The sequence below is a fragment of the Hordeum vulgare genome, chromosome 3H (genome assembly GCF_904849725.1).
Source record: "Hordeum vulgare subsp. vulgare chromosome 3H, MorexV3_pseudomolecules_assembly, whole genome shotgun sequence".
Lineage (NCBI taxonomy): Eukaryota > Viridiplantae > Streptophyta > Magnoliopsida > Poales > Poaceae > Hordeum > Hordeum vulgare.
Window position 1 is genome coordinate 159,142,224 of NC_058520.1, and position 11,188 is coordinate 159,153,411.

Sequence of the window (11,188 nt, forward strand, 5' to 3'; positions counted from 1 at the left end):
GGCAGCAATGCGAGGATTGCCCAGTAGTCACGCCGAACAGCGACCGGACAGGAAACCTCCGGTGCACCGAGGACGGCGTGAGAGAGAGAGCAGGGGGAGGTGGGGGAACAGAGAGAGATTGCAAAACCTTGTGCAATCCCAGATATATATCCGCTCCCAGGGGCTCCTAGCGGCCAGCGCGCATCACGCCTATGGGGGCCATGCCCTGAGGGCGCCGGGGATCTGAGATTCGCCCCCGAATCACCCCCAAATCGCCTCAATCCTAACGCGTGTGTGAGTGGAATTTCCTGTTGTCTTAGGAATCTACTACTTGACGCTTATTTTTAATTTTGTTATACAAGGTGACCGATATGATCTGCTTTTTCACATCGCTGCCATTTATCTTTCTTTTTTGTTGAACACATCCATTTATCTTTCATTAGCTATTAATAAATTTTAATAACAAGTTGATTAATACTGAAGAAATTTGGTGACAAGGAACATAACTAAACAAATCTTTTATTGATGATATTAAACCTGGGGTTTCAGCATCAAATATGATGAGGCATTTGTGTTGAAGGAAATTATTTTACATATAAGGTTATTTTTCCCAATATGATGAGGCGTTTGTGCTCTTATTTCATAAATCCAAAGTTGGCAGTTTTTTTCTGGTTGTGCTGGATGCATCCTCCGACGATTTTGCGTTCGATGCTGAAGAAGTTCACAGAGAAGGAACACAAGTAAAACGAAATTTCTATTGGTAATACTAATTCAGACACCGATTAAATCAAGAATAGCCCCATTGGTCAAGTTGGTTTTCAAAGACTATATTCACACCTAGACTAGGCTAGAACGACACTGAATTCTGATGGCTAGGGACGATTAACACTAGCAGCTGAGCGACACTGATTTCTGAATCACAGTCTCATTCTTCAGTTGGTCCAGAGGACTCCCATGGCCGGCGTCCAGTTGCCGTATCCAGATTGCATCGGTCCTGCCACCCCGCAGTGCAGGCGACCAGTTGCCGTATCCAGACTCCCATGGCCGGCGTCCAGTTGCCGTATCCAGACTCCCATGGCCGGAGTCTGCGGCGGCTGCTGCTGCTTCTGCTGGATAGGCGCCGGCAGCAGCGGAAACGAGCCACCGCAAGGGCCTGTGCGAGGCGGCTGCTGCTGGATCGGCGGCGGCGCCAGTGCAGGTGAGCCGCCGCACGGGCTTCTGCGAGGCTGCTGCTTCTGCTGGATCGGCGCCGGCGGCGCCAGCGATCCGGTGATGGTCATCTTCACCCCTCGCCGCATGATCTCAGCAAGCAGCCGCGCCGTGTTGAGCGCATCGTCCAGCCCGCAGTGCAGGCGACCCTCCCAGTCCAGCCCCGCCGCCCGGACCGCCTCCTCCAGGTTCACCCGCCCTCCGCCGCCGAGCGCCGCCTGGAAGGGGACCCTCAGGTTGATCCAGCGATCAAAGTAGGAGGGCTTCTCGATGCCCTTGAAGCGGCACTCGAACTCGAGCATGGTCCGGCAATCCCAGTCACCCCAGGTCACGACGGCCAATTGGACCCTCCTGCTGCTCCCTGCCCCCGCCGTCGCCGCCTTCAGCCAAGCGTCGTGCAGCCAGAGTGCCTCGCCGAGATCCACGCCGCCGTCGACATCCTCCTGCCGGATGCCGGTGAGTTTCCTGCAAAACTGGGTCAGTACAGGGTGGTGTTTAGGACGAACGTACCTGCGAAACGAGGACTCGATGCGGCCGCTGGCGCCGTCGACGAGCACGGCGGGGAACTCAATGATTTCCTGCGGGTAGATCCGCGCGTCTTTCACGCACGTCGCCTCAAAGTCGACCACCACGAAGAAATCGAAATCTTGCTCCAGACCCTGCCCGCGCGCCGCCATGATCGCTGCCATGTTCGCCGGAGTGCGCGCGAACTACAGATCGAGAGTCGAGATCGGGGAAATTTGGGATCGAAAACTAGGGCAGCAGAGATCGGGGAATTTGGGATCGAAAACTAGGGCACAACTGGATGCCGTAGTTCGATCCAGCCGGTATTTCTAATCTAATCCGATGCTTTCCGGAAAACAGTTGGCGCGTTTTTCTTTTTGACATGGTCTTTTTTGGGAGATTTTTTTTGACGTGGTTGACGCTATTTGTAATCTACTCCATCAGTTCTAAATTATAAATCATTCTAAATGTTCAAATAAACTACATATGAAACAAAGTGTGTGAATATATATAATCCTTATTAAAAATCTCTTATCAGGCTTATATTCGAAAGCGAAGTTTGTGATATAAAAAAAAACTATAATGGACAGGAAAGAAAACCGATGATTATAACAGAAGGCTCGTTTGAATCTGTCATCACATTTTTAGTGGTACATTTATTTTCACTATACCCATAAGTGTGGGATGAGGTCGACTACTGGTCGCCCGTCCCGAGGTGGCTTGTTGTGGGAGCCATCCCGGTAGCCAGTTGTGTCTCGCTGACCATGCATCGTCGATCTATGCATCCACAGTTGCTTATGTGAGGCTTGATACGTCTCAAACGTATCTATAATTTTTAATGGTCTCACGCTGTTATCTTGTCAACTTTGGATGTTTTGTTTACCTTTTATATCTTTTTTGTGACTAACTTATTAACTCAGTGTCAAGTGTCAGTTCCTGTTTTTTCTATGTTTTTGACTCTTTTCAGATCTGATTTTGGAATGGAGTCCAAACGGAATAAAGTCCCCGAAATGAATTTTTCCAGAACGGAAGAAGATCGGGAGGCTTGACGGCCAAGCAAGTGGGCCCAGAGGGGGCCCACAAGCCCTGTTGCCGCGGCCAGGGGGAGGCCGCGGCAAACAAGCTTGTGGCCTACCACGCGCTCCCCTGCCCTAGGTCTTTGGCCTATAAATTCCCTAAAAACCCAGAAAAATTAAGGGCGTCCACGAAAATACTTTTCCGCCGCCGCAACCTTCCGTTTCCGCGAGATCTCATCTGGAGACCCTTCCCGGTGCCCTGCCGGAGGGACTTTGGAGTTGGAGGGCTTCTTCATCAACATCATCGCCCTCCAATAACTCGTGAGTAGTTCACTTCAGACCTACGGGTCCGTAGTTAGTAGCTAGATGGCTTGTTCTCTATCTTGGATCTTCAATACAAAGTTCTCCATGATCTTCATGGAGATCTATCCGATGTAATCCTCTTTGGCGGTGTGTTTGTCGAGATCCGATGAATTGTGGATTTGTGATCAGATTATCTATGATATATATTTGAGTCTTTGCTGATTTCTTATTTGCATGATTTGATATCCTTGTAAGTCTCTCCGAGTCTTGGGTTTTGTTTAGCCAACTAGATCTATGATTCTGCAATGGGAGAAGTGCTTGGTTTTGGGTTCTTACCGTGTGGTGACCTTTCCCAGTGACAATAGGGACAGCAAGGCACACATCGTGTAGTTGCCATCAAGGGTAACAAGATGGGCTTTGTCGTAGATATGAGATTGTCCATCTACATCATGTCATCTTGCTTAAGGCGTTACTCTGTTCTTTTGGACTTAATACACTAGATGCATGATGCATAGCGGTCGACATGTCGAGTAATAGTAGTAGATGAAGAAAGTATCGGTCTACTTGTTTTGGACGTGATGCCTATAGATATAATCATTGCCATAGATATCGTCACGACTTTGCGCGGTTCTATCAATTGCTCGACAACAATTCGTTCACCCACCGTCTATTTGCTTTCCTGAGAGAAGCCACTAGTGAACACTACGCCCCCGGGTATATTCACACCTATCGTTTCCACTTTCGCTTTTACTTTGCTTTGTTATTTTGTTGCTTTCAGTTCTCACTTGGCAAACAATCTATAAGGGATTGACAACCCCTTCACAGCGTTGGGAGCAAGCTCTTTGTGTTTGTGCATGCACTTGTGATACTCCTTCACTGTATCGATACCTTGTTCTCAAAACTGAGGGAAATACTTACCACCGCTGCGCTACATCACCCTTTCTGCTTCGAGGGAACACCAACGCAAGGCTCCAAGGCCGCGGGGAAATCCTTTGCATATTTGCCTAGGAAGTCCCTAAAGGCGTAGACATAGCAGAAGGTTTCCTGGTGCCGTTGCTGAGGAGTAAAGACCAGTCTCCCGTCGGCACTGTTTCTGGCGCCGTTGGAAGGTCTTTTGTTGTCATAGCAAGAAGAATTTCTGGAGCCGTTTCCGGGGAAGGAGAGATCTATCCAAGTAGGTCTCACAAACTCATCTCTTGCATTTACTTTTTTTGCCAGTTGCCACTCGTTTTCCTCTCCCCCACTTCACATTTGTCGTTTTCATTTGCCTTTCTCCTTTGCCGTTTTCTTTTGCCTTTTTGCCTTTCTCCTTTGCCTTTTTCATTTGCCTTTCCTTTGCTTGTGTTTCCATGTGCCTTAAAAATGCTTGCATCTTCGCTTGCTAAAAATCTAGTGATATGGATCCTCATCCACTTGCTAATCTTTTCAAGAGGTCCAACTATGTTGAACCAATTGTTAGTGAGCGTACACTAGATTATCTTTATGAAGTTTTGCTTAAGATGCGTGAATCTGAAAATCGTGATGAGAAAATTTATGAAGTGATTCGCGAGGGCTCCTTGGATGAAAAGCATGATTGTAATGGTTTCACTATAAATTCTATTAGTGACAATCATGCTAAAAATATGAAAAACCCAAAGCTTGGGGATGCTAGTTTTGCTTTGTCCACTACTTGTTGCAAAGATCATGATTGGGGTGATGATTTTTCTTATGATTTTGAAAATTTGTTCAAGCCTCATGATGAATATGATGTTTGCAATATTATTGAAAGTGGGTTTGGAGACGTCATGACTTTAGTTGATGATAATCCCACTATTTTTGAAGAGCATCAACTTTGCATGCATGTGGATCATGAAAAGAATATCCTATATGATAGTTACATTGTTGAATTCGAATATGATCCCACATGTAATTATTATGAGAGAGGAAAATATGGTGGTAGAAACTTTCATGTTACCAAATTACCTCTCATGTGGAGATTGCTATTGTCTCTTTCTTCTTCCTTGCATGTGGCAACTATCGGTTGTCTTGACAATCTGTTTTCCTATAAAATGCCTATGCATAGGAAGTATGTTAGACTTAGATGTGATCTTCACATGCTTTATGATGCTCTCGTTGTGCTTCAACTCTTGTCTTTCGTGTGAGCATCATTGATGCCTAGCTAAAGGTGTTAAACAATAGCGCTTGTTGGGAGGCAACCCAACGAATCTATCATTTTTATTTCTGTTTTGTGTTTTCCACACTTGCATAATTCTGTTATGATTGTGTTTTTTGTGTTTCTTTTTGTGTTTGTGCCAAGCAAAACCGTTATGATTAGTCTTGGGGATGATCGTTTGGTCATGCTGGAAAAGACAAATACTTTCTGCTCACGAAAAGAATTTTCATTTTTTTCTGTAAGAGCTTTTGAGTTGATTATTTTTGTTGTTGATTGCTACGCAAATTCTTTAGACTGCCGTAATTGTTTAGAATTTTTGAAGTACCATAAGTATACGAAGTATACAGATTGCTACAGACTGGTCTGCTGTTAACAGATTCTGTTTTTGTTGTGTTGGTTGCTTATTTTGATGAAACTATGGATAGTATCGGGGGGTATTAGCCATGGAAGATTGAAAATACAGTAACCCAACATCAACATAAGTAGAATTTAAGTTTGCTACAGTACCTAAGGAAGTGGTGGTTTGCTTTCTTATACTAATGTTATCACGAGTTTCTGTTTAAGTTCCGTGTTGTGAAGTTTTCAAGTTTTGGGTGAAGTTCTGATGGACAAAAAGATAAAGAGTGGCAAGAGCTCAAGCTTGGGGATGCCCAAGGCACCCCAAGATGATTCAAGGATGCCGTAAAAGCCTAAGCTTGGGGATGTCCCGGGAAGGCATCCCCTCTTTCGTCTTCAATCCATCGGTAACATTACTTTGGGCTATATTTTTATTCATCACATGTTATGTGTTTTGCTTGGAGCGTCTTGTATCGTAGGAGTACTTTATTTTTGTTGTGTCACAATCATCCTTGCTGTACACCTAGAGAGAGAGACATGCACTCACCGTGATTTTGTCGAGCTTCACTTATATCCTTTGGTTAGATAATTCAGCTCACATGTGCTTCACTTATATCTTTTTAGCTAGTTGATTTTGCTCTATGTGCTTCACTTATATCTTTTAGAGCACGGCGGTGCGTGGCTTGGTAGTTGATCCATGCTTTGAAAGTAGTCTCAAAAGGGGTAGTTATCCAAAGGGATACGAAAACTTCCACCTTCATGTGCATTGAATAGTTAGAGAAGTTTAATTCATCTCAACTAGTTTTGAGTTGTGGTTATGGTAATATTGACGTTATGCTAGTAAGGTGTTGTGGATCTAGAAATACTTGTGTTAAAGTTAGTGATTCCCGTAGCATGCACGTATGGTGAACCGCTATGTGATGAAGTCTGAGCATGATTAGTCTATTGATTGTCATTCTTTGTGTGGCGGTCAGGATCGCGCGATGGTTTATACCTACCAACCCTTCCCCTAGGAGTATGCGTTGAATGCTATGTTTCAATTACTAATAAAACTTTTGCAACAATTATATGAGTTCTTCATGACTAATGTTGAGTCCATGGTTTAGATGCACTTTCACCTTCCCCGAGCACTATCTTCTTTAGTGTCGTGCAACTTTCGCCGGTGCACAAAACCCACCATTAGCCTCCCTCAAAACAGCCATCATACCTACCTACTATGGCTTTTTCAAAGTCATTCCGAGATATATTGCCATGCAACTACCACCATGACATGTGCCACCACGTCTACATTGCCATTGCATGATCGTAAGATAGCTAGCATGATGTTTCCATTAATGTCCATGCCATGCTAGATCATTGTCACGGTACACTACCGAAGGCATTCCATATAGAGTCATTGTTGCTCTAAGTTTTGAGTTGTAAGTGTGATGATCATCATTGATGGAGCATTGTCCCATGTGAGGAAATAAAAGAGGCCAAAGATGCCCACCAAAATATAAAATGAAAATAAAAAAAGAGGCCAAAGAGCCCATCCAAAAAAGTGAGAAAAAGAGAGAAGGGAGAATGCTACCACCTTTCCACACTTGTGCATATTAAGCACCATGATCTTCATGATTGAGAGTCTCTCGTTTTGTCACCACCATATAGCTAGTTGGAAATTTTCATTATATACGTTGGCTTGTATATTTGAATAATAGGCTTCCTCAAATTTGCCTTAGGTCTTCGTGAGCAAGCAAGTTGGATGCACACCCACTAGTTTTCTTTAAGAGCTTTCACATACTCTTAGCTCTAGTGCATCATTTGTATGGCAATCCCTACTCATTAACATTGATATCTATTGATGAGCATCTACACAGCTCATTGATATGCCTAGTTAATGTGACCATCTTCTCCTTGTTTTTCTTGCAACCTCCACCACACTCCACACCACTTATAGTGCTAAAACCATGGCTCACGCTCATGTATTGCGTGAGAGTTGAAAAAGTTTGAGAAAATAAAGGTGTGAAAACAATTACTTGGCCAATACCGGGGTTGTGCATGATTTAAATTCGTTGTGCAATGATGATAGAGCATAGCCAGACTATATGATTCTGTAGGGATAACTTTCTTTTAGCCTTGTTATTTTGAAAGTTCATGATTACCTTGCTAGTTTGCTTGAATTATTATTGTCTCCACATCAATAGCAAACTATTGTTTTGAACCTAATGGATCTGAACATTCACGTCACATAAGAGGAGTTACAAAGGACATCTATGCTAGGTAGCATGAAAGCATCAAAAAATCATTCTTTCACTACTGGAATTGAGAATTTTGCCGTCTGCCTTGCCTTTGTCGTCTGCTGACGCATGGCAAAGGTACTCTTTGCCGTCAGTTGGCACAGTGCTGACGGCAAAGAGGTGGCTGATGGCAAAGGTTTTATTTGCCGTCGGCCACCTCTTTGCCGCCTGCTGGCGGACGGCAAAGGAGTGTTGGAGAACGTCGCATGGGAAACAAAAAATTTCCTACGCGCACGAAGACCTATCATGGTGATGTCCATCTACGAGAGGGGATTCCCGATCTACGTACCCTTGTAGACCGTACAGCAGAAGCGTTAGTGAACGCGGTTGATGTAGTGGAACGTCCTCACGTCCCTCGATCCGCCCCGCGAACCGTCCCGCGATCAGTCCCACGATCTAGTGCCGAACGGACGGCACCTCCGCGTTCAGCACACGTACAGCTCGACGATGATCTCGGCCTTCTTGATCCAGCAAGAGAGACGGAGAGGTAGAAGAGTTCTCCGGCAGCGTGACGGCGCTCCGGAGGTTGGTGATGATCTTGTCTCAGCAGGGCTCCGCCCGAGCTCCGCAGAAACGCGATCTAGAGGAAAAACCGTGGAGGTATGTGGTCGGGCTGCCGTGGCAAAAGTTGTCACAAATCAGCCCTAAAACCACACTATATATAGGAGGAGGAGGGGGAGACTTGCCTTGGGGTCCAAGGACTCCCAAGGGAGTCGGCCGAGCCAAGGGGGAAGGTCTCCCCCTCCCAAACCGAAATCCACTTGGTTTGGAAGGTGGAGTCCTTCTTCCCTTTCCCACCTCCTTCTTTTTTTTTCCTTTCCTCTTTGATTTTCTTTCCTATGCGCATAGGCTTCTCTTGGGCTGTCTTACCAGCCCACTAAGGGCTGGTGTGGCACCCCAAACACCCATGGGCTTCCCCGGGGTGGGTGGGCCCCCCCGGTGAACTCCCGGAACCCATTCGTCATTCCCGGTACATTCCCGGTAACTCCGAAAACCTTCCGGTAATCAAATGAGGTCATCCTATATATCAATCTTCGTTTCCGGACCATTCCGGGAACCCTCGTGACGTCCGTGATCTCATCCGGAACTCCGAACAACATTCGGTAACCAACCATATAACTCAAATACGCATAAAACAACGTCGAACCTTAAGTGTGCAGACCCTGCGGGTTCAAGCACTATGTAGACATGACCCGAGAGACTCCTCGGTCAATATCCATTAGCGGGACCTGGATGCCCATATTGGATCCTACATATTCTACGAAGATCTTATCGTTTGAACCTCAGTGCCAAGGATTCATATAATCCCGTATGTCATTCCCTTTGTCCTTCGGTATGTTACTTGTCCGAGATTCGATCGTCAGTATCCGTATACCTATTTCAATCTCGTTTACCGGCAAGTCTCTTTACTCGTTCTGTAATACAAGATCACGTAACTTACACTAAGTCACATTGCTTGCAAGGCTTCTGTGTGATGTTGTATTACCGAGTGGGCCCCGAGATACCTCTCCGTCATACGGAGTGACAAATCCCAGTATTGATCCATACTAACTCAACGAACACCTTCGGAGATACCTGTAGAGCATCTTTATAGTCACCCAGTTACGTTGCGACGTTTGATACACACAAAGCATTCCTCCGGTGTTAGTGAGTTATATGATCTCATGGTCACAGGAACAAATACTTGACACGCAGAAAACGGTAGCAACAAAATGACACGATCAACATGCTACGTCTATTAGTTTGGGTCTAGTCCATCACATGATTCTCCTAATGATGTGATCCCGTTATTAAGTGACAACACTTGCCTATGGTCAGGAAACTTTGACCATCTTTGATCAACGAGCTAGTCAACTAGAGGCTTACTAGGGACGGTGTTTTGTCTATGTATCCACACATGCACTGTGTTTCCAATCAATACAATTATAGCATGGATAATAAACGATTATCATGAACAAAGAAATATAATAATAACTAATTTATTATTGCCTCTAGGGCATATTTCCAACAGTCTCCCACTTGCACTAGAGTCAATAATCTAGTTCACATCACCATGTGATTCCAACGAATCCAACACCCATATAGTTATGGGGTCTGATCACGTCTTGCTCGTGAGAGAGGTTTTAGTCAACGGTTCTGACACTTTCAGACCCGTGTGTTCTTTACAAATCTTTATGTCATCTTATAGATGCTGCTACTATGTGCTATTCGGAAATACTCCAAATATCTACTCTACTATACGAATCCGTTTCACTACTCATAGTTATTCGGATTAGTGTCAAAGCTTGTATCGACGTAACCCTTTACGACGAACTCTTTAACCACCACCATAATCGAGAAAAATTCCTTAGTCCATTAGTTACCAAGGATAAATTTTGACCGCTGCTAGTGATTCAATCATGGATCACTCTCTGTACCTCTCAACAGACTTTGAGTCAAGGCACACATCAGGTGCGGTACACAGCATGGCATACTTCAGATTCTACGGCTAAGGCATAGAAGACGACCTTCGTCTATTTTCTTTATTCTGCCGGGGTCGGGTTTTGAGTCTTACTCAAATTCACACCTCACAACGCAACCAAGAACTCCTTCTTTGCTGATCTTATTTTGAACTCTTTCAAAACTTGTCAAGGCATGCATCTTATTGAAACTTTCATTAAGCGCTTTTGATCTATCTCCATAGATCTTTGATGCTCAACGTTCAAGCAGCGCAATCCAAGTATTCCTTTGAAAACTCCTTTCAAACAACCTTGTATGCTTTACAGAAATTCTACATTACTTCTGATCCAAAATATGTCAACCACATATACTTATCAGAAATTCTATAGTGCTCCCACTCACTTCTTTGGAAATACAAGTTTCTCATAAACCTTGTACAAACCCAAAATATTTGATCATCTCATCAAAGTGTATATTCCAACTCCGAGATGCTTGCACCAGTCCATTGAAGGATCACTGGAGCTTGCATACTTGCTAGTATCTTTAGGATCGACAAAACCTTCTGGTTGTATCACATACAATGTTTGCTCAAGGAAACCGTCGAGAAAACAATGTTTTGACATCCTACGTGCAATATTTCATAAATAATGCATCAACAACTAACATAATTCTAACAGACCTTTAGCATCGCTACGAGTGAGAAAGTCTCATCATAGTCAACTGTTTGATCTTGTCGAAAACATCTTTGCGACAAGTCGAGCCTTTTCTTAATAGTGACTTATCACCATCATCGTATGTCTTCTTTTAAAGATCCATTTTTACTCAATAGTCTTATGACCATCAAGTAGTTCTTTCCAAAGTCTACACTTTGTTTTCATACATGGATCCTCTCTCGGATTTCATGGCTTCCAGCCATTTGTCGGAATCTGGGCCCACCATCGCTTTCTCCATAACTCGTAGGTTCACTGTTGCTC

General features: G+C 44.4%; 1 protein-coding gene across 1 annotated transcript; it reads right to left on the bottom strand.

Moving 5' to 3' along the window:
- Positions 1-716: 716 nt before the first annotated feature.
- LOC123443353 (ERI1 exoribonuclease 2-like) lies at positions 717-2,129 on the bottom strand. The gene has a single exon (XM_045119692.1). The coding sequence runs from the start codon at positions 1,875-1,877 to the stop codon at positions 912-914; it is 966 nt and encodes a 321-aa protein (XP_044975627.1). The 5' UTR covers positions 1,878-2,129; the 3' UTR covers positions 717-911.
- Positions 2,130-11,188: the final 9,059 nt, after the last annotated feature.